This window comes from Cinclus cinclus, chromosome 6 (assembly GCF_963662255.1).
Source record: "Cinclus cinclus chromosome 6, bCinCin1.1, whole genome shotgun sequence".
Classification (NCBI taxonomy): domain Eukaryota; kingdom Metazoa; phylum Chordata; class Aves; order Passeriformes; family Cinclidae; genus Cinclus; species Cinclus cinclus.
The window spans coordinates 10,516,228-10,542,700 of record NC_085051.1 but is presented as its reverse complement, the minus strand read 5'-3'; the positions used below and the strand labels follow the sequence as shown (position 1 = coordinate 10,542,700).

The 26,473-nt window shown below is 57.5% G+C and overlaps 5 protein-coding genes across 8 annotated transcripts; 3 read left to right on the top strand and 2 right to left on the bottom strand.

Moving 5' to 3' along the window:
• Positions 1 to 1,135: 1,135 nt before the first annotated feature.
• On the top strand, positions 1,136 to 6,195 carry FNTB (farnesyltransferase, CAAX box, beta). Its single transcript, XM_062495595.1, is given in 13 exon segments — positions 1,136 to 1,338; positions 1,341 to 1,588; positions 2,565 to 2,629; positions 2,786 to 2,858; positions 3,078 to 3,169; positions 3,454 to 3,600; positions 3,675 to 3,758; positions 4,358 to 4,444; positions 4,520 to 4,649; positions 4,732 to 4,864; positions 4,957 to 5,068; positions 5,154 to 5,268; positions 5,737 to 6,195. Coding segments are annotated over 13 exon segments (1,500 nt in total). The 5' UTR covers positions 1,136 to 1,235; the 3' UTR covers positions 5,848 to 6,195.
• Positions 5,857 to 9,127, bottom strand: MAX (MYC associated factor X). Of its 4 annotated transcripts, XM_062495598.1 has the most exons (5): positions 9,060 to 9,124; positions 8,856 to 8,882; positions 7,710 to 7,817; positions 7,381 to 7,504; positions 5,858 to 6,992 (listed from the first exon to the last, which is right to left on the bottom strand). In XM_062495598.1, the coding sequence occupies exons 1-5, from the start codon at positions 9,093 to 9,095 to the stop codon at positions 6,808 to 6,810; spliced, it is 480 nt and encodes a 159-aa protein (XP_062351582.1). In that variant the 5' UTR covers positions 9,096 to 9,124; the 3' UTR covers positions 5,858 to 6,807. The 4 variants fall into 4 exon arrangements, with proteins under 4 accessions (XP_062351581.1, XP_062351582.1, XP_062351583.1 ...); XM_062495597.1 differs by having other exon boundaries at positions 5,857 to 6,992; positions 8,856 to 9,127; XM_062495599.1 differs by lacking the exon at positions 8,856 to 8,882.
• A 447-nt stretch (positions 9,128 to 9,574) lies between these two features.
• On the bottom strand, positions 9,575 to 12,824 carry UNC93B1 (unc-93 homolog B1, TLR signaling regulator). Its single transcript, XM_062494814.1, has 11 exons — positions 12,741 to 12,824; positions 12,520 to 12,661; positions 12,285 to 12,438; positions 12,047 to 12,208; positions 11,841 to 11,970; positions 11,668 to 11,761; positions 11,465 to 11,589; positions 11,209 to 11,391; positions 10,866 to 11,139; positions 10,510 to 10,628; positions 9,575 to 10,416 (listed from the first exon to the last, which is right to left on the bottom strand). The coding sequence occupies exons 1-11, from the start codon at positions 12,822 to 12,824 to the stop codon at positions 10,150 to 10,152; spliced, it is 1,734 nt and encodes a 577-aa protein (XP_062350798.1). The 3' UTR covers positions 9,575 to 10,149.
• A 1,890-nt stretch (positions 12,825 to 14,714) lies between these two features.
• On the top strand, positions 14,715 to 21,041 carry LOC134044943 (aldehyde dehydrogenase family 3 member B1-like). Its single transcript, XM_062494473.1, has 11 exons — positions 14,715 to 14,812; positions 14,905 to 15,114; positions 15,465 to 15,627; positions 17,627 to 17,737; positions 17,825 to 17,945; positions 18,066 to 18,151; positions 18,347 to 18,428; positions 18,594 to 18,980; positions 19,161 to 19,327; positions 19,502 to 19,601; positions 20,681 to 21,041. The coding sequence occupies exons 1-11, from the start codon at positions 14,715 to 14,717 to the stop codon at positions 20,872 to 20,874; spliced, it is 1,719 nt and encodes a 572-aa protein (XP_062350457.1). The 3' UTR covers positions 20,875 to 21,041.
• A 428-nt stretch (positions 21,042 to 21,469) lies between these two features.
• LOC134045066 (aldehyde dehydrogenase family 3 member B1-like) lies at positions 21,470 to 26,405 on the top strand. The gene is given in 11 exon segments (XM_062494649.1): positions 21,470 to 21,570; positions 21,842 to 21,879; positions 21,882 to 22,003; positions 23,001 to 23,111; positions 23,201 to 23,321; positions 23,443 to 23,528; positions 23,721 to 23,802; positions 24,036 to 24,422; positions 24,605 to 24,771; positions 24,948 to 25,047; positions 26,212 to 26,405. Coding segments are annotated over 11 exon segments (1,509 nt in total).
• The last annotated feature ends 68 nt before the right edge of the window (positions 26,406 to 26,473 follow it).

The window sequence follows — 26,473 nt, the reverse complement described above, 5'->3', positions numbered from 1 at the left end:
GCCGCGCCGGGCCGGGCTGGCACCGGGGGATGCACCGGGGCGGGGCGGGGCGGGGGCGGCGGCGGCGGGAGGGGGCACCGGGAGGGGAAACGAGGGAGGCGACACCGGGGATGGACCGGGGGATGCTGTGGGAAGCGGGGAGGGGACACCGGGGATAGATACACCAGGGATACACCGGGAGATGCTGTGGGGAATTGGGCGGCGACAGGAGGGATGGACTGTGAGGAGAGCTGGGGAGAACAGGGGACGGAGCCAGGAATGCGCCGTAGGATATGTTTGGGATGCTCTGGAAAACGGGAGTTGGGAGACAGGGGATGTACCAGGGAGACTAGAGGGGACTCCGAGGGCTCTGGGAGTACCAGGGGTGTACCCGGGGTTGCTCTGGAGGATTTGGGAAGGGGACAGAAGTGTACAGCAGGGGACACTGGGGTGACACAGCTGCACCAGAGGAACTGGTGGCACTTGGGAAGAATGGGATGACACACAGCAGGACCTGGATGAGGGTAGGTTGTCCAGGTTGTCCTGTCCAGGGACAAGGTTCCCAGGAGAGCCTCATGGGAGTCAACGAGGCCAAGGGCAGGGTTTGCATATGGATCAGAACAGCACCCAAGATAGGTGCAGGATGGGGTGATGGGATGGAGAACAGTGCAGATAAGAGGAATCTGGGGGGATGAGAGGCTGGATATGACCTGGCAACATGTGCTGGCAGCCCTGAAAAGCCACCCATGTCCTGGGCTGTGTCACTGGCAGCATGGGCAACAGGTGAGGGGAGGATTGTCCGCCTCTGCCCCACTCAGACGAAACTCCACATGGAGCACTGTGTCTAGCCCTGGGATCCTTGTATGGGAAGGACAGGGAGCTGCTGGAGCAAGTCCAGAGGAGGCCACGGAAAGGCTCCTAGGGCTAAGAACAGGATGGGGAACTGGGTTACTCAGCCTGGAGAAGAGAAGGCTCCAGGGAGAGTTAGAACCCTTTCTGGTGCCTACAGGGGCTCCAAGAGAGATAGAGAGGGACTTGTGATGAGGGCATGGAGTGACAGGACAAGGGAAAATGTCTCCAAAGTGGAAAAAGTGAGGTGTAGATTAGATATTGGGAAGGAATTCTTCCCTGTGAGAGTGGTGAGGTGCTGGAGTGGATTTCCCAGAGAAGCTATGGCTGCCCCATCCCTGGAAGTGTCCAAGGCCAGGCTGGACGCAGCTTGAAGCAGCCTGGGATAGTGGAAAGTCTCCCCGCCCATGGCAGGAGATGTAACTGTATGGGTTTTAAGGCTCTTATCAACCCAACCCGTGGATTCTATGATGATGCAATCAATGACGTCACATCACGATGACGCAACGACCCCGGGTGTGGCTTCCCCGCGCACGCGCGCAGGGGCTGGGCGTGACCAACACGGAAGAGGCGTGGTCAGATTGGAAAATGGGCGTTACCATCTCTGGTGGGCGTGACCAGGAGCGCGCCCGCGCGTCCTCTCCCGGCCGCCGTCGCCCGCTGTCCCCGCGGCCGCAGCATGGCGGGAGCGGCCCCCGGCCCCGGCGGGCGGCGGCGGCTGCGGGACGATGGGCTACGGACCTGCACCTCCGCCGAGCAGGTGCCGGGGAGTTCCAGGGGGCTGCAGTGTGGGGCGTGGGGTGCCGGGGCGGTGGGGTGCCAGGCTGCCGTGAGACTGGGATTTGGGGTTCCATGGGAATGGGGTTTGAGGTGCTGGGATGCCGTGGTACTGGTCTCTGGGCTGCTCTGGGAAATGGGGTGTGAGGTGTTGGGATGCTGTGGGGCTGGGCTTTGTGGTGCCGGGATGCCGTGGGACGTGGGACTGGGCTTTGGGCTGCTCTGGGAAGTGTGGTTTGGGGTGCCATGGGACTCGGTGATCCCTATCCCAGTATCCCCACGCAGCTACTGTCCCCACACCCCCTGTCACAACAGCCCAGCAGCGACCACTCTTTTGAGGTGCCTGGCGATGCTACTGCCTGCCGGCCACGACAGCTTCCGCGGGACACATCCCCCAGAACCAGTCGTGGGAGGGTGAGGGGTCCTGGCACAGCCAGACTCTCCCCTCTCTTCCTCTATCCTGACCCAGCCCCTGACAGCTCTCCTGGGTGCTGGGACAGGGTAAAAAGTGTCTCCGGGTTTCCCAATCCATGGAGTTCTTGCTCAATTCTGCTCTGGCAGGACACAGTGCCATGAGTGCCGGTCCCTGTGTGGCTCCTCCTCAACCCTGAGGCTGATCCCGGGGTATTTCCTTGAGGATTACCATGGCTTGGAGTGTCCAAGTCCCCATTTATCCCAGTGTGAGTGGGAGGAGGGTGTTTTCCATGACAGTCTTGCAATGAACCAAACTCAAGCTGAATTTGTAAAGCAGCATGGGATGGTGCTGGATTCTGGCATAATTTGGGGCACAAAGCTGCTAGGAATTCCCACTTTGGTTTTACTGGGTGAGATGGGGCTGTGAATTGGATAAACCCTGGGATGGGGTAGAAGCCTCAGGGTTCAGTGGAGATCACGTTTGGGATGTGCGGAGCCTCTTCCCTGGGCTCACTGTAGTCTTTATTCCCATTTTTCTTGACAAGTCCAAGGTGGAGGACATCGTGCAGGAGGTCTATGATGCCTACAAGACAAACCATCACTCCTCACAGTGAGTATCAAAACTCCCAATAATCACAAATAACTCTCATCCCAAAAAAGCCATTGAGCCCGGTGGGTGCCACAGTAGGATTCTTCCCCTCCTGCCACTGTCCCCTTGCTTTTTCAGGCCACCTTGCCTGGTCATCCTATCCTCTCTGTATTCCAGGTACGTCCTGCAGCGGGAGAAGCACTTCCACTACCTGAAGAGAGGCCTCCGGCAGCTCACTGAAGCCTATGAGGTACTGGGAATGCTGGATATGCCACCTGGAGCCACTCGCTGGGGTGAACCCCTTGCCCTGGGCTATCACCAGAGTTGTTTGTTGCCAGGAGTTTGCCAGCCCCAGAGTGGACGCAGCATCCCCTGTGTGCCCATGCTCATCCCAGCAATTCTCTGGGCTCTCTCCTCACTCCTGCTGTGTCCAGTGCCATTCCGTGACCGTCCCCTCTGTCCCTTACAGTGTCTGGATGCCAGCCGCCCCTGGCTCTGCTACTGGATCCTGCACAGCCTGGAGCTGCTGGATGAGCCCATTCCCGAGTCGGTGGCCTCTGAGTAAGTGGGGAGAGATGGGGAGACCCCACCATGGCCACTGTCGCTGCTGGCCACCGCGTGACTCTGGAGGTGCCACCTCCCGCTGTCCCCAGAGCAAAGGAGTGCTTTGTCTCCCTGCCACCGTCAATGCCGCCCATTCTTCCGGCGGCTTCCTCGTGACGACGGAGATGGGAGGGTGACACCCCCGGCTTCGACCTCAGGGGGATTCACGAGGCTGGGAGGGGATGTATCACCCCAGTGGGGTGACACAGGTGACACTGAGCCCCTTCCCCACCTTCCCGCAGTGTCTGCCAATTCCTGAGGCGGTGCCAGAGCCCCCAGGGTGGATTTGGGGGGGGTCCTGGTCAACACCCCCACCTCGCCCCTACCTATGCTGCCGTCAACGCGCTCTGCATCATTGGCACCGAGGAGGCCTTCAGTGTCATCGACAGGTCTGGGGGGCTGGGAGGAGCTGGGTGAGAGGTGGGATGCATGTCCCCCCTCTCACAGCTGCTGGCTCCCACAGGAAGAAGCTCTTGGAATACCTGCACTCACTGAAGCAGCCAGATGGCTCCTTCCTCATGCACGTGGGTGGAGAGGTGGATGTCAGGTAGGTGAGGGGGTGTTTTGGAGGGCCTGGGCATTTTGGGGAGCCAGTGCTGGAAGCAGATGCTGTGGTGGGGAGCTGATGCCATTCTGGGGATTCAGTGCTGGGAGCTGGTTATGTTTTTGGGAGCTGGTGCTATGGTGGGGAGCCACTGCTAATTTGGGGTATAGTTTTGTGGAGTCAATGCTGATTTGGGGAGCAAGTGCTGGGAGCTGGTGCCATTCTGAGGGGCCAATGCCATGACATGGTTTTGGGGACCCAGTTGTGTTTTGGGGAGCTGGTGTTTTGGGGAGTGACTGGCTCTACACTGGAGTGACAGTGCTGTTTTGGGGAGCTGGTACAGTGGTGGGGAGCCATTGCCATGGGGAGGTGTAGTTTTGGGGAGCCAGTGCTGTTTTGGGGTGGTGGTGCCATGGCAGGGAACCAGTGACATGAACTACTGCCATGGCAGGATGCCATTGTGGGGAGCCACTGCTGGATCAGCGACCTTGTGCCATTTTGGGGAGCCAGTGTAATTTTAGGGAGCTGGTGCCACTTTGGGGTGCCAGTGCCACATCCCTGAGCATCTATCTCCTGAATCTCTGGGCACCCTTTTCCCGCAGGAGCGCCTACTGTGCTGCCTCAGTGGCCTCACTGACCAACATCATGACACCTACGCTCTTTGCTGGGACGGCCGAGTGGATTGCCAGGTGAGAGCTGGGGACAGGTGGGGGATAGGGGATGACATTCCCGATGTCCCTGCTGCCCTGACCCCACTCCCACAGGTGCCAGAACTGGGAGGGGGGGATCGGCGGCGTGCCAGGCATGGAGGCTCATGGTGGCTACACTTTCTGCGGCGTGGCCGCATTGGTCATCCTCAAGCAGGAACGTCTGCTGAACCTCCGGAGCCTGCTGGTGAGTGACCCCTCTCCAGGATACTGGGGATCTCATCCTGATGGGGATCTTTGATCCCACACTGGTTCCCATCACCCCACAGCACTGGGTGACCGGGCGGCAGATGCGCTTTGAAGGGGGATTCCAGGGCCGCTGCAACAAGCTGGTGGATGGGTGCTACTCCTTTTGGCAAGCTGGGCTCCTGCCCCTGCTCCATCGGGCTCTTCATGCCAGGGGTGAGTTGCCACAGGCTTCCTCTGTCCCCAGAATGGCATCTCCAGGGATTTGACACCTTCTCTGGTGTTTCCCCTTTGGGTTTCCCTTCCAGGCGATCCAGCACTGAGCATGGCACACTGGATGTTCGACCAGCTGGCACTGCAGGAATACATTCTCCTGTGCTGCCAGTGCCCAGCTGGCGGGCTGCTGGATAAGCCAGGGAAGTGAGTGCAGGGGGGAACACTGGGCTGCCTGGCATCAGGGATGCCCGGATGCCCCCTTAGCATCCTGGTGTCTCCTTTCATGCAGATCCCGGGATTTCTACCACACCTGCTACTGTCTGAGTGGGCTGGCCATTGCACAGCACTTCGGAAGCGGAGACCTCCACAATGAGGTGGTCCTGGGTATCCCTGAGAACTGCCTGGTAAGTGCTAGGCATTGCTGAGGTGGGCAGGGATGAGTTTCCAGCGCTCCACAGCACTGAGAAAGGCAGATCCAATGATAGTAGAAAGAGCTGGGGTTCAGCCTGGAGAAGAGGTTTCAGGAAGAGCTTAGAGCTGCTTTGAGGGTCTCAAGAGCTACAAGGGAGTTTTGGAGTCAGGCTTTGGAAAAGGGTTTGGAGTGACAGGACGGGGAAATGGCCCCAAACTAGAAAAGGGAAAGGGGAAGAAATTCTTCCCTGTAAGAGTGCTGAGACCTTGGCACAGGCTGCCCAGAGAAGCTGTGGCTACCCTATCTCTGCAAGTATCCAAGGCCGGGCTGGACTGGGCTTGAAGCAATCTGGGATGTCAGAGATTCCCTGTGCACAGTGACTGCATCGTCCTTAAGGTGCCTTCCCACCAAATCATTGCAGGACTCCGTGATTAACATTCTCCATCTCTCTCTCCCACAGCAGGCCACACACCCTGTCTACAACATTGCCCCGGAGAAGGTGGCGAGGGCAGTGATGCACTTCCTGCAGTATCCCGTGCCCAGCCTGGATCCGGTATCTGCTGCCAAGTAGGGGGGTCCTGCTGCTGGCTCGGGGTGCCAAGCCCCGGGAGTAACTGGCACAGCCCATCCCCACGGCGGCCTGGCCAGGCAGAGCGAGGTGCTCAGGGCGCTAGCAATACCAAAATCCAGTCTGCTCCGGGCCTGGTGTCCCGCTGCCATCCTGGCCAGGGCTGAGGTGGGACAGGGGCTTTGGCAGTTTTTTTGGCATCAATAAATCAGAAGTGACACCCGCCGTGTGCTGGTGGCCCCGGGGATGTGGAGCAAGAGGTGATGCCACGTCTGGATCCGGTGGCACCAACTTCCCCCATTCCAAGAACACGCGGTAACCATGGGGGAGGATAAAATAAGTGGAATTTTGGCTTTTTTTGTTTATTATTTATAGTCTTATAGTAAAGGGAAGCCTTAACTTGCAAGACATCTCTGGGCAGTATGTACAACATACCTTAGATCCATGGAATGGCATCAAAATGGGGGGAAAAGGGGCACCTACGGGGCAGGGACGGGCCACTGGAGTTCGGAAAATGCCATGGAGGTTGGGAAGGGTCAAAGGAGGGAAGGAGGAGTGGGGAAGGAGCCTCCAAGCCTGGCTCTGTGCTCCGCCGACTCGGGCAGGTGGAGTTGCACACGGAGAAAATAAATAGGGAGTTCCGCCCCCAGTGCTTGCTCCTTTTTCTGGGGGGGGGGCTGCCCGGCTCCTCCCCATTCTGGACTGCACTGGTCCCCGGGTATAAATAGAAATGCTCCTATAAAACCAGGAGGGAAGGGGAGGGGGATCACTAGCAGAGGGGAGTTGGCGGGGGAGTCTCCCTGACCCCCCCCAAGTCTTTCTGCTCAGCCTGGCCGGCTCCCCCCCGGGGCCGGCGCGGTGGGAGCAGGGAAGGGGCCGGGGAAGGCTGGGAAGCTGCAGTCCGAGAGCTTCTAGGAGCGGAGGGAGCAAGTCCTGCCGCGGGCCGGGGGGCGGCGGAGGGGCCTAACTGGCCTCCATGCGCAGCTTCTTCCTGTTCTGCGGCTCGTCGGGCTCCGAGTCGGAGCTGGAGTCGGAGCCACCATCGAAGGCGGAGATGGCGCTGCCCTTGGGGTTGGTGTAGAGGCTGTTGTCTGCGGGATAGCTGGCCTGGAGCTGGGCGCTGGCTCGGGCCTTCTCCAGCGCACGCACTGCGAGGGATGGCACTGTGTGAGCCCTGGGCCCAGCCCTGCCTGCAGCCCAGCCCCTGACAGGCCCCAGCTCCCACCCACTCCTGAATCCTGAACTCTTCTGGACCCCAGATACTGCCAGACCCCAGCTCCCACTGAATTCTGGAGCCTGCCAGACCCTGGTCCTGCCAGACTTCAGTTCTCGCCAGAACCCAACTGCCACTGGATCTCAGCTCCCACCAGATCCTGGACTCTGATGGATCGTACCTCCTGCCAGACCCCAGCTCCCACTAAATCCTAGATCTCAAATGCTACCAGACCCCAGTTCCTGGCTCTAACTTTCCCAGACCTGAGCTCCTGGATCTCAGACCCTGCCAGACCCCATCTCCAGCCAGATCTCAGCTATCACCTTGCTGCTCCAGCAGCGCATTCTGCCGCTTGAGGTCGTCGATGTCCTGCTGGTGTGTGTGGTTTTTCCGGCGCATGTACTGGATGTACTCTGTGGCTTTGTCCAGGATTTGGGCCCGGGATGCCTGTTGCAATAGTGGGAAAAGCCAGAGGCAAGATAAAGACATAGTCCAGGAGTGAAAACTGGAATTTCACCTGCCTCATCCCACCCTAGCTCTGGCCTTACTGGGGACTCCTGTGGCACAAGAGAGCCTTGGGAATGTCCCAAATCGAGAAGCCTGGACCATGGGTGGGTGTTGCCTGTGTTCCCAGCACACTCCATAAACTCACCTTCTCTCCTTGGAGTGAGGGCACGGAATCCCGCAGGCTGTGGAAGCTATCCTTGATGTGGTCCCTGCGCTTGCGCTCCAGCGCATTGTGATGAGCCCGTTTGTCGGCCTGGGAGGGGGAGATGGGTGACACGGGGAGAAGGCCACTGCCTGCACCCCCAAAATTCCCTCTGCGAGCCGCTGTGGGAGCTCGGCTAAGCCCCCAGGGTGGCTCCGTGGCCGTGACGCCTCCGGCTGGGCCGCGAGGGCGTGGGAAGGAGGCGGTTCCCAGTGCTTTCAGTTTCCCCAGCTTCCTGCTACCGGGGCAGCTCCGGGCACCGGGGAGGGGGGGGGACGACACACAGCACTTTTCCCCTGGAACATGATCACCTCCTCCCCTGCCCCCCAACCAACCAGGCACAAGCCCCCCACTGTGCTGTCAACTCCTTGTGTTGTTCCCTTGTTCCCCCAAACATAGCCCTATCTCCCCATATGACTCGGCCCCACAAATAATGCCCCCCCCTCTACACCCCTGCTTTAACCCAGAAAGTCTCTCACTCCCCCTCCCCTAAAGAGCCCCAGATCCTCTTCCACATGACCACAAGCCCCACTCCCCACTGGTGTTTGCCCCCCATAAGACCCCCAGCCCCACAGGACACCTGCAAACCCAGCTGCCCCCCCACAAAAGATATGACTCCGTGGATCCCCTTACGTGTCACAGCCCCCAACCCAAATAAGACCTCCAAGCCCACAAGTATCCCCTCCCCAAGCCCAACCCTGCTCCACAAAAGACCCCAACCCCTACTGGTGTACCCCCTTTCCAAGAATCCCATCCCCAAGGACACCCTCAAGCCCAGATTTCTCCCCCAAGATCCCCATCCCCATAGATCCCTCTCCATGTCACAGCCCCCCCAGAAGACCCCAGCCCCAAAGGTGTGTTCCCCTCAAAAAGACCCCCAACCCCAGTGGCGCTCCCCTCAACACCCCCAACCCCACTGATGTCCCCCCAACACCCCGATCCCCACAGGACACGCTCATTACCCCCATTCCCCTCCAAGACCGCAATTCCCCTTTCATGTCACCCCCTCCCCAAATCCCACTCCCCTCACACCCCCGCCCACGTGCTCCCGATCCCGGGGGCGCTGCGGGGCGGCCCCCAGCGACCTACCGCGGACTGAAACCTCGGCTGCTCCTCCTGAGGAGCCCCGACCCGGCCGAGGAGGAAGAGGAAGAAGATGGTGGGGGGGGCGCCGCCATATGAAGGAAGAACACACACAAACCAAACATTACCCCATTCTCAGAACTCCTAAGGTGGCGAAGAGCCACGGGGGGTTATCCCAGGGATTGTCCCGGGGTTGGGGGCCCAACTCACGTCGCTCTCCACCTCGATGTCATCGTTGTCGCTCATCGCTCCCGCCCGGGTGAAGCCGCGGGCCGCGCCGCCACAACAACAGCCAGCACCGCGCATGCGCGGAAGTCGGGGGGGGGGTCAATGATGGCGCTGGGCGACGCGAACGGTAGCGGGAGTTGTGGTTTGAGCGGGCAGATGGAGGCAGCTTCCACGTGGCGGGGACTACAACTCCCGGCACATATCGCGCGGGGCAGCGCGGGGCACGTTGGGAGCTGTAGTCTCCGCTTGGGGAAGGGGGGCGTGGCCGGAGGATGGAGGAGGTGAGGGCCAAGGAGATGGAGGGAGCGGGTTTATTGAAGTAAAATGGGGATGGGAAGGGTCGGGAAGTCTGCGGGGCCGGCCTGGGGGGCTGCAGGCTGAGCTAGCGGGGGTCCGGGGCAACCTGGGGGTGGGCTGCAGAGTCTGCCTGGGATGCATGTGGGGCTAGTCTGAAGGGCTGTGGGCCAGTTTGGGAGGGTGTCGATCTGCTTGGGGTCTCCTGGGTAGCCCTGCGGGGTCTGGCTGGGGGCTAATATGGGAGAGCAGGGCATCTGCCTGGGGTCTACAGGACTTTGTAGATGGTTGCAGGCCTTGCTAGAGTGTGCATCTGCTCAGGGGTCTGTGGGCCTCACCTAGCGGGGCTTTGGCCAAATTTGGGGGGACTCCAGATCTGCCTGGGGAGTGTGAGTCTTGTCTGAGGGGCTGTGGATTTGTATGTGGGGGCACTGGGGCTGGCCTGGTGGTCTGCAGGTTTAACCTGAGCAACTGCATCATAATCTGGGGGGATATGGGCCTCCCTAGGGGCTGCACCACAATTTGGGGGTCTCTGTACCACAATTTGGGGCATGTAGGTCAAGCTGGAGGCTGCAGACCTCACCTGGGGTGTCTATGAGCCAGTCTGGGAGTCTGTCAGCCAATGTGGGGGACTCTGGGCTGCCTGGGGGCTTTAGGCTTAGCTTGGGGAGCTGCAAGCCTGACCTGAGGGGATTTGCAGAATTTTGGGCCCACCCAGGGGGAACTGTGGAACCCCCTCAGGTGCCAAAAGCAGGATGGAGCCCAGGCCAGGCTGTCCCTATCCCAGCTGCTCCCCATCCTCTTTTGGCAGCTCGTCCTCTCTGGTGGCCTCGGTTGGGTGCCTGTCATTGTCCTCCTTGTCCCCATCACCGTCGGAGCCAGTCTCATCCGAGTTGTCCTCCAGGTAACGGTATCCACGTGTTTTATGGCGTGGGCGTGGGATGCGGGGCAGCCGGACTTCCATGTTTTGTGCCACCTTCCGCTCCATCCACAGGTATGTCCCCACTGCCACCACCAGCGTCAGCAGCATGATGGACAGCTTGGCCTGCAGCACAGAGAATTTTGGGATTGGCATGGGAGTGTGTCCACAAAAAGCCTGGAATGTCTCAGAGTGGGCTGGGGCAGATCTGGGACTCACCTTCATAGGCAGCCCTGACCACAGGTAGACAGTGAAGATGGCCAGGGCCTGCCACCAGTGGTAGATGGTGAAGATGAAGTCTTGGCGCTCCTTTTTCTTGTACATCATCCCCAGGAGGACTGTGGCAGAGACTGGAATCAGTGTCCCCTTCCTGTGCCACGTCCTCTTGGCACGGAGACAATCACAGTGGGTCTGCCCCATGGATCCAGGGAGTGAGACCACAAACTCGCGGTGCCAGGGGACACGAGGAGAGGATGTGTGGAAAAACTTGGGACAACCTAGGCTATTTTGGGGACCACCAAGACGTTTTGGGGACAACTGAGGACCCATTGTTTCAGGACCTTCCCGCTACTCACTGCTGATTCCGGTCTTGTTGAGGGCACTGCCCGTGCCCCAGAGCACGGCAATGCTGTAGAGCAGAGGTGCCTGCGCCAGGTACCGGGGCTCTGGCGCCCAGCAGAAGAGCGTCACCAGGAGTACAGCGTGGATGAAGGCTCCAGCCAGGAGTGGGATGTGTCGGCGCAGGCGCAGCATGCATAGGGCCAGGCTGGAGCATGCCGAGGCGGAGAAGCCGTAGGCCATGAGGAGATACGCCAACCTCTCCAGCCCCAGGGCACACACGCCGTAGTTCTGCAGCAAGCATGGGCTCAGAATGACCTGTCCCAGCTCTGTCACCTCCCACCCCATCACAGATCCTACCAGGGAAAATCCAGTGCAGACAAAGAGCACCTCGAAGCCGCTGTAGATGAACAATGGGAAGAGGTGCCGCAGTCGATAGTCCTTCATGTGCTTGAAGGGCAGCTGGAAAATGTTGCCCCAGCCGATGCTGCGCATGTCGATCTCCTCCATGGGCCGGTACGCTGCGCCGCAGAGCACCAGCACCTGCAGAGCGCCTGCAGGTGAGGTTCTGCCATCATCCAGCCCGTCCCCTGTCCCCTTCCGCCCCGGCGCTCACCACCAGCATGGCGAGGAAGGCGGCAGCCATCAACACGCTCTCCACGATGATGAGGTTGATGCTGCGGGGAAGGCTCTGCAGCACTGTCTTGTTGAAGCCAGGCAGTGTGCCGTGGCTCAGGGTTCCTGCCAGTGGGGCACAGGCCATGGTTAATCCCAACTGGGGGGCTCCTGGTGATGCCCCGTGCTTACCCACAGCCTCACCACAATGCTTTACTGCGAAGAGCGTGTGGTTGAGTTGGTAGAGGTAGTTGTTGAGGAAGAAGACCATGGGCATCTGAGCGCAGACGAAGCTCAACTACAGGATGTAGAAGGGTGCATACTCAGTGCTGCTGGCATGGCCCCCCACCCATCCCAGCCAGCCCCCTGGGGCTCACGTGGAAACAGGAGTAGAAGATGGTCTGGAAGACAATGATGTAGGCATTGCAGGCATCCCGCGGCGCCTGCTGCCTCTCCTTCTCCTGCTCCTCCTTGTAGTTAACGTACTCGTAGTACTTCTGAGCCATCCTGTATGGAGCAGCTGGTAAGCCAGCACCGCCTGCATCCCCGCTCCCCTCCCCCCCCCCCCCCCCCCGCTGCCTACCGCGTGATGTAGGTGCCCATGGAGGCCCAGAGGGGCACGATGACCATGCCGATGGCCACCGCAGAGGGCACCAGCGTGTAGTAGCGCTCCCAGTAGTTGCTGGAGACGAAGAGTGCGTAGATGCCGACCGCCAGGAACATGGCCCACTTGGTGCCAAAGAACCTGCCAGGGCAAGGAGCGGAAGCGTGGGTGGCCGTGCCAGCGAGCTGTGCCAGCTGGGAGCATGGCGGGGCCATACCTGATGAGGATGGGTGTGTAGAGCAGTGCTGCCACGGGTGTGACATTGATGCCCATCAGCACCTTGTGGTCGATGTCCTCCAGCCGGATGTTACTGTACTTCACCTCCCGGTAGGTCTCGTCATAGTGGAGGATCAGCTGCATCTGCAACAGGCCTGGGGGGGGGGTGTCCAGGGGTTGTCACTCCATGCCCTGAACACCCCAAATTGTTTTGGGGGTCCTTAGGAGGTCCATACCCAGGTAGACACTGTAAGTGAGGGTGCCAGCCAGGCTGGCAGCCACCACATTCTTGATGACACCGAGACGCTTGCGGCGAAAGTACTTCTGCTCCTCCTCCTCCTCATTGTAGTCAGGATGAGCACCCATAAAATCATCCAGCTGTGGGTGATTCCGGCTGTCAGCCCTTGGGGATGGCCACCAGGGGCCTGGTTCCCCCCTGGTGTCCCCCTGCTCTCACCTGTGTCTCTGTCCCCTCGGTGCCCAGCCCAGTGCTTGGCACTGTCTTGGCCCCATCCTGGCAGCCATCGATGTTCTTCTCCATTGGTGCTTCTGGAAGGCCCGGGATGGTGTCAGGGTGGGGGAGACCCTGTTGGCATCCCAAGTCTTGCAACCATATGTTTTGCACCCCTGTGTCCTGCACCCCCAGCCCTTGCACCCCTACATCCAGCACACGGCACTCCCAGGTCCTAAACCTCTGTGTTCTGTACCTCCGAAACCTGCATTCATGATTTGCACCCCTATACCTTCAGATCCTGCACCCCTGAATCCCATACCCCCTACCCAGCTTTGCACTCCCCCCCGCCCGGGTCACACCGACCCCTCTCCTGCTTGCCCGTGCCGGAGCCTCTCGGGGCGGGGCGGGCGCCTCTTCCTCTTTCGTTTAGCGCGGGCGGGACCGGGGTGGGTGGTTAAAGGGGACGTTCCCGGACCCCCTTCCCCCTCTCCCGGACTCCCCGGTCCCTGCCCACTCTCCTCAGTGCCCCCCACCCGCGTCCTTTCTCAGCACCCCGACCTCCGCAGCACTCATCATACCCCAACCCGCACAGCACCCTGACCCCCTCGCACAGCACCCACTGCTCCCCCCACACAGCACCCCAGACACACCCCCCCTCCCCCCCCGCCCGCCTCTCTGTGACCCCCCAGCCTCCCCAGCACTCTCACCAGGCCTCGGAATGGGTGCTGCCTCCTCGGGGTGCCCCGTGGCACTGGGCGCTGCGCCCTGATGCTTTCACTTCCCCTTCCCGGCCCGGTGGATGTGCCAGAGTGCCTGGGTGGGGGGACACCCCAATCGGGGGGTGTAGGGCACGTGCCTGCCCCGGTGTCACCCCAAATATGGGGCCAGGAGGGTGCCCGGGTGTGTGGCACAGCGGGGTGCCCCGGGGCAGGGTGAGGGGATTGCTGGGCCGGGCGGATGGGGTGACTTCTTTGGGGCAGGATCTGGCCCAGCCGGTAGTGGGGGATTCTTGAGATGGGACTCTTGGGAGGGTGCTGGTTTCTGCAGGATAGGGGGGATACGCAGGGAACAGCCCCAGAAGGGTCGTGACAGTGGGTTAGGGGCAACACCCACCCTGAGGGTCCCCCACACCCTGGGGTGCCTAGGCAAAGGGCCCTTCCTGGAGGTGGTCCTAGGAGCAGGATGAGGAAAGTCCATTGGTCATGGAACCCTTGGGAAGCAGGATGAAAGATGTCAGTGGGAACCCCATTAGTCAGGGTGATCTTGGGAGCAGGATAATGGGTTTCTATTGATCATGGAACCCTTGGGAAGCAGGATGAGGGGTGTTGGTGGGATCCCTGTGGGTCAGGATAGTCATGGTAACAGCATGGTGGGTGTCTATTGATCATGGAACCTTGGGAAGCAGGATGAGGCGTGTCTGTGGGAACCCCACGGGTCAGGGTAGTCACAAGAGCAGAATGAGGGCTGTCTGTGGGCTACAAATGGGTCAAAGTTCAGGGTGGTGGTGTGGTGGCTCTGGGAGTTCCATCACCCCAAGGGGGAGGTCCCGTTCCATCCTATCCCATCCCAGATGTTGCCCTCACTGCCAGCCCCACAGAGGCGGAGCCCAATCCTTCCCGCCCCTGGCCACGGGGCATTTAGGGACCCCCACCCCAAGCCTCAGCAGTGCCTGCCTGGCCTCACTCTCCTCCAGCTTCCACACAAGCTTCTCAGGTGAGCGCTGCAGGGTCCCCAAAACTGGCACTCCCTGCATGGCACCCTCTGACACCCCCATGCTGATGGGGGCTGTGGGGCACAGGGTGGGGTGGGGCATGGGGTTTCCATCGAGGAAGGGTGGGTATCTGGGCATGGAGAGGGAGAGGGTGACAGATAAGGGGCTGCACCTCTGCCCCCCAGATTTGGGGCTGTCTTGTCCCTGAGGTCCCCGTAGGTGACCCTACATCAGCAGGGCAGCCTGGGCAGGTCAGTGTCCAGAGGATGGTGATTATCCCGGGAATCCCAGGCATCTCCCAAGGCCTCTGGACTGAGTCATCCCAAAACCAGGACTGCCCCGAGCACCAAGCCACCCTTCAAAGGTGCCGAAGTGCTGCGAGTGACTCCTCTTGGGACTGAGCCGGCATCTCCAGCACTTCCATCCTGGCATAACCCACGCAGTGTCTCTCCCCAGGGCCACCACACTCTCCATGGAGACCAACAGCTCCTTCCAACAGCTTGGCATGCAGCAGACCCTCGAGCCCCCCACGCCACAGCTCTCAGGCTACGGCAAGTGCAGCACCACGGGCAGTGATCCTGGCAAAGATCCTGGGAAAGCTGCTGCATGCAGTGGAGGCAGTGGGATCAGGAAGGGGCCAGTGCCAATGGTCTGCAGCACTCCATGGTGAGAGCAAGGGGCTGGGGGCAGGAGGGAGACAGAGAGGTGGGCAGGGGAGGCTGTGGCAGTGCCAGGGCTATGGGGACCCCAGGTTGGTGCTGGGGAAAAGTCTGAGGTCTGTGAGCCACGACATCCCAGCATGGCAGAAGGGGGAAGACAGGATCTGCTGGGAATGGTGCTGTGTTGGGCTGCTCCCAGAAGCAAGGGAGACAGGTGTGTGTGGACTCCCTGCCCTGTCCCCAGGGAATCTGGGGTCCAATTTGATGCTGGGATGGGATAATGTGGATTTGAGATGATGTGAAGCTCTGGGGAGGTAGAATGGGGCTGGGTCCCCTCTAACACCCTCATCCCTGTAGTGGGAACCCCTATGCAGGGCTGGTGAGCCATCTGCGGGCATCCTGGCTCTCAGGGAAGACGCGGCCCATGGAATACCGTGTGGCTCAGCTGGAGGCTCTGGGACGCTTCCTGGATGACAAGAAGCAGGAAATCCTGGAAGCCACTGAACTGGACATGGGAAAGGTAAGAGGGGCTGGGAATTGGGGGCCATTGGCAGGCATCACATCTTTGAAGTCCTTCATACACCCTTGTCTGGGTATAGCATCCTTGTGGGGGTCTGGACATAGGGGTGTCCCTTCCTTGGGGTCCTGCTTCCCCTTTGATGTGCTCCTAGGCTAGTGCATCTGTAAGTGCTGGATCCCAGCAGATCCAGGGATAGTGGAGGGACTGTGCTGTTGATCCCATCCCTGGTGCCCTGAAACCAGGCAAAGGCCCTGGTGGTGATCAGCAAAGGTGGGAGCATTTCACACTCTGGTCTGCATCCTGGGGGTCCGTGTGACCTCCACAGAGGTGACATCCTGGGGTATGCCTGGCCAGCCTGGCACACCCAGGATTACTGGCATTGTGTAATGTGCTGGCACTGCACATTCCTCCCAGGGCCTCCAAGGGACTGGTTTCACTGGCACAGTGGCATGGGCAGGGCTCTGGATATGGCTCAGGGTATTGTGGCATGCCAGGAGCTCCTGGATGATGAAGCTGGTGTAGTAGGAGCATCCGCAGCATGGGTAATTCTAGTGGTCTGAGTTCATCATCCCTGGAAGTGTTCAAGGCCAGGTTGGATGGGGCTTGGAGCAACCTGGGCTGGTGGAACATGTCCCTGCCCATGACAGGGCAGAATTGGATGAGCTTCAGTTCCAGGACTACATAATATGATCCTCACTTCTTTGTTCGGCATCACAGAAGTGTCCCATGCCCTCAGCAATGTCTTTCCATGTCCTGCCATCTCCCAAGGCTCCTAATTGCCTTGTTTGTTGGTGAGGCCTTCTCCTTCAGCCAGGCCTTGATAGGCATCAGTGCTCTGAGTGTGTCCATCGTCTTTCTTAATTATGCCTAATTAGATCCGGTTGTCCAGTAATGAGCTTGTTATGCAGCCAGGCCCTCATAGCTAGATGGACACTTCACCTGCTCTTACGTCGCTGAGGTGGTGTCTCACCTCCAGCGGTGCCAGTTCCTCTCTGGTGCTGATGATTGGTGGCACTTGGATGACCTCAGACTTAATGTGCTATCTCACAACCTTTGTGTCCCATCAAAATTTTTAATGAACCGTCATCTTCCTTATCCTAGTGATGCCATCGTCATCCTGGGTTGAGAACAGCCCCATTGCTTCACCCGATTATCTCATGTGCCTGCTGAGTCTTCACATCTAGGAGGGTCCTCGCACCTCCTGGCAGCTGCATTTCAGGGACCTGAAGGTCTCTTGGTGGTGGAAGTTCCTGGGAATCAGCAACCAGCCTTCCCAACCCCAAAGTGGTGTGGGGATGGGAGGAACACTCCAATCCAGGGGTGTTTTTGGGTTGGAAGAGTCCAAAATATGATGTTGCAGAACAGGAGTTTGCTCCCCCTGCTTTCCACAGTCATGAGCCTGCTGTGCTATCCCTGCTGTCTTCACACTTCTGCAAGGATGATATGATCCCAGTCTGTGCTCCGCAGCTATGGAGAGGACCCACTTCTCCATCACAAGGGATTCAATTAAGCTGTGATTCTTATTACTTCCTTTTAGTCAAGGTCTTAAGACTTTGACTAAACTTAACACTAAACAGTACAACTTTGTCCACAGGTGGTGGAAGGGAGCTTGGGGCTTTGCTTCCAGCTTGAATATCCAAGTGGTCAGGATGCCTTCCACCAGGACTAGCTCTTTAGGAGCTTTGGTGACATTGCTTTGGTGTCCCCTTGGCTCAGGGCTCCGTTGCTAGTTCACAGTGCTGAGCTCAGGAATTTGTTAACTACCATGAAAATATTAAATTTTGTGGGTTTTTTTTTTTCCTTATGGCCAAATAATTATTTTCATAACATTTCTGGGACACTGATATTCCCTGGGAGTTACAGGAGGTGATGGAAACTTCTGCTGAGGAGATCCTCCTGCTGTTCACATTTGGAAGAGGGGAGAGATGCCTCCTGGCATGGTGGGGTTAGGGTGCCAGGGTTAGTGATGGGATAGCATTTCCGTGATGTCTGTCCCCAGCCATCCTTCGAGGCTTTCTTCAGCGAGATCCTCCTCTGCAAGAACGAGCTCAATGTCACCCTCAACAACCTGTCCCAGTGGATGAAGGATGAGCACGTGGACAAGAACCTGGTAAGAAGGAAGCTCTGGGAAAAGGGAAGCAGGGGAGAGGGATTGCTGGTGGGGAAGGCAGTGCTGAGGTCATGTTCTTCCTCAAAGGTGATGCAGCTGGACTCTGCCTTCATCCGCAAGGACCCCTACGGGGTGGTGCTCATCATATCACCCTGGAACTACCCCATCCACCTCTTCCTGGTGCCCCTCATTGGGGCCATCGCTGCTGGTGAGCACGAACTTCCACTCCCCTGGGCTGCAAGTGCCAAGGTCTTCCCAGGGGTCTCTTCCCCACAAGGGCTGTCTGTCACCATGTCACTGTGCTGATGTCCTGTTCTTCTTCACTCAGGGAACTGCGCCATCATCAAACCCTCAGAGATCTCCAAGAACACAGAGAGACTCGTTGCTGAAACGCTGAGCTGTTACCTGGACAGTGTGAGAAGCCCTTTTTGTCCTTGTCTGTTGTTCCTGGGCCATGGTGTTCCCCACCCTGCCTAACACCCTCCATCCCCACACATCATCTATGTGCAGAACCTCCTCCCTCAGCGCTCAGCCAGTGTTCCAGATTCCTGGGATGCTATTGGTGGAATCAGATAGTGACACAAGGGGATTTTTTCTGTTTTGTTGCAGGACTGCTTTGCTGTGGTGACCGGTGGCGTGCCGGAGACTACCAGGCTGCTGGAGAATAAGTTTGACTACATCTTCTTCACTGGTGCGTCCCATGGGACAGAGCAGAGCCTTGCCTGGGTGTGCTTCCAGGATCATTTGGAGGATCTGGGATGTGTATCTGAGATCTGGCAGGACCCAGTGCCACATCCCAGAGCTGTGTGATGGCTGGTGGGATTCCCACCTCAATCCATGATTTCCCCACCCACAGGCAGCCCCCCAGTGGGGCGGATCATAATGACAGCCGCTGCCAAGCACCTGACACCGGTGACACTGGAGCTGGGGGGCAAGAACCCCTGCTACGTGTCCGACACCTGCGATGTGACCAATGTGGCGCGGCGTGTGGCCTGGGGCCGCTTCTTCAACGCGGGGCAGACCTGCATCGCACCAGACTACCTGCTCTGCACCATAGAGATGCAGGAGAAGCTCATGCCCGCCCTGCGTGAGGCCATCACCGAGTTTTTCGGCCCCAACCCCCGAGAATCCCCAGATTTCGGCCGCATTATAACTGACAAGCAGTTCCAGCGCCTCCGGGCGCTGCTGGGCAGCGGGCGCGTGGCCATCGGGGGACAGACGGACGAGGCAGAGCGCTACATTGGTGAGGCTTGGGGGTCATTCACATCTTGGTGAGCACAATGGCCGTTTTCAGGGGGTCTTCATACAGAGGGGAGGTTCTAGAGGGAAAAGAGATTTAGGGATGCTTAAAAATGGCTGCTGAAGGGAGGTTTCATCTCAGACCTCTGTGGCTGGCTGATGCTGTCGGATTTCCTCTCCACAGCTCCCACAGTGCTGGCGGATGTGCTGCCCTCAGACCCTGCCATGCAGGAGGAGATCTTTGGGCCCATCCTGCCCATCGTTGTCATCTCCAACATGGATGAAGCCATTGACTTCATCAATGCGCGGCCGCGGCCATTGGCCCTCTACGCCTTCTCCTGCGACAGCAAGGTGTGTCTGTGGAGCAGAAAAGGTGGGAAGGGAAGTCAGGCACCACCTCCACCATCCCCAGGACATGCTCTGAAGGGTCTTTAGAGCCCAAACACTCTGGGAACGTCCGATGGGTAAATTGGATAATGTTTTCCAAGTGCAAGCCCCTCATCTACCTTCTCTGCTCCCTCCCAGATAGTGAACCAGGTCTTGGAGCGGACGAGCAGTGGTGGCTTCTGTGGCAATGACACCCTGATGCATGTGACACTTTCTTCGCTGCCCTTTGGAGGCATTGGTAGGTCCAAAATCCCCAGTCTTGGCCACTGGGAGCCAGGTGTGATCCATGGCCTGAGCCATGGTGCGGAACATGAGTTTCCTCCTACAGCCACTGTGGTTCTGGGCTGGATCCCTTAATATCCCTCAAGAGCCAGGTTGTATCTTCATTCCAACTTTTAGGACAAAATAGTAGGAACAAACATTTATGAAAACCTGGCGAATCTCTTATGGGATCTTGAAGAAGAAGAAATTTTTGGTCTCCAGAGGCAGCAATTTTTTTCTTTCTCAGGTGAAAAGTAAGGCTGTTCAGCCCTGGTCTGTGGGTGCAGCATGGTCCAAGAATACTGGAATACAGGAATGTTGTTTCCCGTAATACTTACCCATGTCTTGATCTCTTCCAAAATATTTCTGGGATAAGTCCCTTCATTTGGTGCTGCCCTTGCTCAGCATCTCTGTCGGGGCTGGCACCTGAGTCAGACATAATGAAACGCCCAGACAATTGATTCCTCACCTGCCTGTGGCTCAGGGAACAATTTTTTGTACTTCCCATTCCGTAACTTATCTTAATTGGCGATGATTCAGGCCAACCACCTTCAATTATCGGATAAAGACACTTTAGAGCAGGTGAAGGGGCTGGAGTCACTGGGGTGAGATGGCACCAAAGCTTCCACGGGAAGTCACCAGGCTCTTAACCTCCAGTTAAACCAGCCAGAGGAACTGGGAGAACTGGTGTTGTCAATGTGGCTCCAGGATTTTAGAGTTCCAGGAAGAAGGTTGAACAGCTCCAACCGTGGGGAGATACGGTGGAGCGTCATAGAAGGAAATCAAGACTTGCAGGACCCAGCAAAGCTTGCGTAGATAAATGAAGGTGGGTAAAAAGGACACGCTTGAGCCTCCAAACTGCTGAGCTGCAGCAGGATTGGCTGGACTGAGCATCCTTATACCTGAAGGAGGCACTGGAAAAATGGAATTCCTCAATCATGTCTGTGCTGCTCAGAAAATCCTGTAGGTGTCTTTTCCCCTCATTTTGATGACTGGAGAAGGTGTCATCAGGAGCAGAGTCCCGTCCTGAGCATGGACCTGTTCTGTGTGTTCCAGGGAACAGTGGCCTGGGAAAATACCATGGGAAGTTCACCTTCGATACCTTCTCCCACCACCGTGGCTGCCTGCACCGGAACATGGGGCTGGAGACGCTCAACACCCCACGCTACCCCCCCTACACCCAGCAGAAGTTAGGGCTCATCACAACAACCTTCGAGGTGAAGCGCAGGGGCACCTGCACCCTGCTCTGAGGCTGCCACGGAGTCAGCATGGAGAACTGGAACTGCCCCCCTCTCCATCTTCATCACACTCCCCACTTCTGCACCTGTCCTTTACCTCACTCTGGAGCATGTTGAACAGCCAGGATGGACATCCCCTCCTGCACCCTTGTGGCCTCTGCTCCAAAACAATTTCCCAGGACACAGCTGAAATGACCAAAACCATTTTCTTACCCCAAACCTCTCTTTCTGGTGGAGTAGCACTCTTATCAGTCCCATCTCCCCTCACGTGGACTTTTCCTTTGGAATGAATGTCTCTCCCTGCTCACTGTTGCTCTTTGCTCCGTGTAACTCTGCCTGTAGTAAAGACTTTGCATCAAACTCTCTCCCAGCCTCTCTTTGTGTCTCCCTCCTCTGGTTCGGAGTGTGCTGGGAGGATTGGAAGGGTTTTCCCTATCCCAAGCAGTTTTAGCTGGAATGGAGCCAGCAGTGACTGTGTGGTGGGATGGGCAGACAAGGGTCAGGCAGGTGGCCAAGGGGCAGGGCAGAAAGTTGGCAGCCTCCCTGTTAGAGGAAAGCTGTGATTGATAACCCTGGCACAACCATTCTGCACCACCCCTGTGGGAGCATGGAGACTGGAGCTGTCTTACTGCAGGTCCCTGAGAGCAAGGCCAGGAGAGCTCCCGAGGATGATGGTGGGAATGGGAGTGTGGATGGTGATGCCACAAGGTGAGAGTGTGGAGGGACAGAGAAGTGGCAGGAGGGATCCTGGTGCTCCATCCTCTCCCTGGAGTGGCAGCTGGATGCTGGGTTGGGGCAATGTCAAGCTCGGAGGAGCTGGAATGGGGCTGGCGTCCCTCTAACACCCCTGTCCCCGCAGCAAGGATCCTGGTACTCCATCCTCTCCCTGGAGTGGCAGCTGGATACTGGGTTGGGGCAATGTTGAGCTCTGAGGAGCTGGAATGGGGCTGGCGTCCCTCTAACACCCCTGTCCCCACAGCAGGAACCCCTTTACAGGGCTGGTGAGCCACCTGCGAGCATCTGGCTTTCTGGGAAGACTCGACCCATAGAATACCGTGTGGCCCAGCTGGAGGCCCTGGGACGCTTCCTGGATGACAAGAAGCAGCAGATCCTGGAGGCCACTGCCTCTGATTTGGGCAAGGTGAGAGGGGAGAGGAACAGGAGGACTTGGTGACTGGAGCTAAGGGGCTCCTGCAGCCCAGCTGGGGGTGCTTTGTCCTTCTCTCACTGGGTTCTCCAGCCCTGCCTGGGCTCTGCCTCGGGCTTGCAGCCTCTGGATTTGGGAGACTAAGGTGAAGCATGTCCCAGCCACCATCTTCCAGAGTCCATCCCTGCTCTGCCATAGACAGAGGGGGCTGTGGGGAGCCCCGTGACATGGATAGCTATTGACGACTGAGAGAGAGAGGGATTGAGTCATGATCCAAATCCAAATTTACCGAGCTGCATATGCTTATATTCCATTTTTAGGAAGGCTAGTAATTTTTTACTACATTCATTGGGTTAAACATCACATAGACAAACTTCACATTTCTGCTTAGTGCAATCTTCTTTCCTGTCACCAGACTTGATCCAATCTTGTTCTAATCTTCTATTTGCTCTTGGTTATCTTGGTTATCAAACTGGATATGCTAATTAATTCCACAGTACTCTCTATCATAGCTTGCAGATAACCATTCCCACACCCATCATCCTCAGTTTCTCTCTTCCCTGGGCAGGTTAATCCCTGATTTCTGTCCCTGCTCCCTGCCCTGAACTTCCCACCTGATGTCACCCCCTTCCCTCCTGTGGGACTCACCCAGGCTGCAACTCCTCAAGTTTGGATTCCCTGGCTCTGCAGCCAGAGCCTTAATACCACACAGGGCTCATTGTCTTCTCTTCTCCAATCTAGTCCCTTTAGACACCCTCCATATTCTTCCTGTTGTCTGGATGAATGGGATCTGCATAATTTTTCCTATTTTTAAGCAACAACTTCTTAAAAACGTCATGTTGTAGACACAGGGGGTGCTCAACACCCCTAGGGATTCAAATCCAGCATGGGATGTAGAGGGCTCCATTCCCCAAATCCTAGGCAAAACACTATGGAGTGTTGGGATAAGAGGACATGCCAAGGTGACATGTTGCATCCTTGGTGTCTGCAGGCACCCTTTGAAGCTGAATTATCTGAGATCCTGCTGTGCAAGAACGAGCTCCATGAGACCCTGAACAATCTGTCCCACTGGATGAAGGACGAGCAGGTGGACAGGACTCTGGTGAGAGGGAAGAGGAGAAAGAAGGTGGGAGGCAGAGCTGGGTGGGATGGTGGTGCAGGGTGGGACCTGACATGGCGGGTGTCCCACAGGTGATGCAGCTGGACTCTGCCTTCATCCGCAAGGACCCCTACGGGGTGGTGCTCATCATAGCACCCTGGAACTACCCCATCCAACTCTTCCTGGTGCCCCTCATTGGGGCCATCGCTGCTGGTGAGCACGAACTTCCAGTCCCCTGCCCTGGAGGATCCCAGCAGTGCCGAGCACTGGTGAGGGCACCTCATCCATGGCTGTCACCATGTCACAGCTCCAACATCCTGTCTGTCTTCCCCAGGGAACTGTGTCATTGTCAAACCCTCGGAGGTGTCCAAGAAGACAGAAAGACTTGTGGCAGAAGCACTGCCTGGCTACCTGGACAAGGTGGGACACTCTTCCCATCCCTGTGGCATGGCTGGGGCACCCCTGCACACACAGAGCTGCCTCACACAGCATCTCTGGTTCCATATACTGTCCAACTTCCTTCCTGCATGGCTAGCCAGTGTCCCAGCCTCCCAGGATGCTACTGGTGGGGACAGCTGGTGATAGGAGGGGGCTTTTCTCATTTCCTTGCAGGATTGCTTTGCTGTGGTGACCGGTGGTGTGCAGGAGACTACCAGGCTGCTGGAGAACAAGTTTGACTACATCTTCTTCACTGGTATGTCCCATAGGAAAGAACAGAGCCCTGCCTGGATTTTGTGTGAGGAGGAAGATGGATTCTCTCCAGATATTCACTGCTAAGAAGGCAGGGATTGGCTGGAGATGTGTGCCAGGATCTGTTGGAGGATCTGGGATGTGTATCTGAGGTCTGGTAGGACCCAGTGCCACATCCCAGAGCTGTGTGATGGCTGGTGGGATTCCCACCTCAATCCATGATTTCCCCACCCACAGGCAGCCCCCCAGTGGGGCGGATCATAATGACAGCCGCTGCCAAGCACCTGACACCGGTGACGCTGGAGCTGGGGGGCAAGAACCCCTGCTACGTGTCCGACACCTGCGATGTGACCAATGTGGCACGGCGTGTGGCCTGGGGCCGCTTCTTCAACGCGGGGCAGACCTGCATCGCGCCAGACTACCTGCTCTGCACCATAGAGATGCAGGAGAAGCTGCTCCCAGCCCTGCGTAAGGCCATCAGTGATTTCTATGGCCCCAACCCCCAAGAATCCCCGGATTTCGGCCGCATTGTGAGTGACAAGCAGTTCCAGCGGGTGCAGAGGCTGCTGGGCAGCGGGTGCGTGGCCATCGGGGGACAGACGGACGAGGCAGAGCGCTACATTGGTGAGGCTTGGGGGTCACTCACATCTTCATCACTGCATGGAGCACGTTTCAGGTTTGGAGAAGATTATAACAAGAACTGGGTGCTTGGCTAAATGCCGTTCTGTACAGGAGGTGGGTCCTGGGGGGATGACCAATGTGTCACTTCTGTGCCTGGCTGATGCTGTTGGGTTTCCTCTCTGCAGCTCCCACGGTGCTGGTGGATGTGCAGCCCTCGGATCCCGTCATGCAGGAGGAGATCTTTGGGCCTATCCTGCCCATTGTCATCATCACCAACATGGATGAAGCCATTGATTTCATCAACAGCCAGGAGAGGCCCTTGGTTGTCTATGCCTTCTCCTCCAGTGACAAGGTAGAGCCAAGCCAGGAGTACATCTGCCCTGCTCTTTGGCAGCTGTATACAGCCGTGTTTGTGCTCCAAGTGTTTCCCTTACAGCACTCAGCCCTACTTAGGGGGTATGGATTGTGTTTGGAAGTAGGGAAATGGGGTGGGAGACCCATATCCCATCTTCTTCATGTCATTCCCAGGTGGTGAAGCAGGTCCTGAGGCGGACAAGCAGTGGTGGCTTCTGTGGCAATGACACCCTGATGCATGTGACACTGCCCTCACTGCCCTTTGGAGGCATTGGTAGGTCCAAAATCCCCAGTCCTGGCCACTGGTACACAGGTATGATCCACGGTCAGGAAGGGTCTCAAGAAGAATTCTCAGCTCTGGAGGGCTCAGTAGTCCTTAGGGAAATTCTCCAGAAGCCCTTTGCTTCACCTTGGGCTCTTGGGCTTTGCTGGACACCTGTGGAGCACCTGGAGGTTCTTTCTCTCCATACTCCCCATCCCAGGCTCTGTGTTCCCTGGATCCATGGAAATGTCTTGTTTAAAATATAGGGAATCAGCTTGAAGCAACCTGGTTTAGTGGATGGTGTCCCAGCCCATGGCAGGGGAGTGGAACTAAATAATCTTGAAGGTCCTTTCCAACCGAAACAATGCTGGGATTCCATGATGGAGACACCCCCTTTTTATGGGATGATCTCCACTACCAGCTCCTGTTTTCCACCTTTTTTCCTCTCTTCCCGCTCAGCTGGCCAGGATGCATCAGTGACCTCCCTTTATCCTGGGCTACTGATATGCGAGATAGCATCACCCCTACCACAATTAGTGTTTTATCAGGAAGACTGACTGTCTCAGGGTGACTCATGGAATTTTATCCCATCTGTTAGCAAATGATGTGTGGATTTTCTTATTTTTGCCAGCCTTCCTGGCTTTCCTGTGCTTGCTCCTGGCCAGCCAGCTTCCACCTCCCAATATTCATCTGTGGTGCTGGGTCCCACCTCACCAAAGGCAACTTGGTCATTGTGCCTCTCCACCCCTGAAGTCTTGCTCCCTTGCAGCATGGCTGGATCCAGCATGGATAGGATGTCTATTGAGTGTATTCCTGTGGTAGGGAAGCTCATCTGGTGGGAGCATCTTGCTGCTGCCATCACCTTATCAGTGACACCCTTGCAGTTGCTAAATATGTTAACTGAAATGGTAAAATCCACTGACAAGAGGGTTTTTGGGAATCTCTCTACCTCCCAGCCTAATCTTCCCACTCCATACATCCACTTGGGTGTGCACTTTGTCACCTCCATGGTCCTCTTTTGGTCACATTCCTGGGGAGCTAATCCATGGCTTGGAAAGCAGCTGGATGAAGTCATGGTGCTGCTTTTACAGAGCTGGGAGCTTTATTTGGGGTTCTTTGACCCCAAAGCATGGCCAGATACAGCTACCCACCAGGGTCCTGTGCTGTGTATTCCAGGGAACAGCGGCCTGGGATTGCACCATGGGAAGTTCAGCTTTGACACCTTCTCCCACCACCGTGGGTGCCTGAAGCGTGGGATGGGTCGGGAGTCCCTGAATGCCCCACGCTACCCCCCGTACTGCAAGAAGAAATATGGGGTCATCCAGGCCACTTCCAAGGTGACACGAAAGAGTGACTGCACCCTGCTCTGAGGATCTCCACATCCCACCTGTAGTCTCCCCATTCAGCACACCTCTTGCTGCTGGGCCCGGTGCCCAGG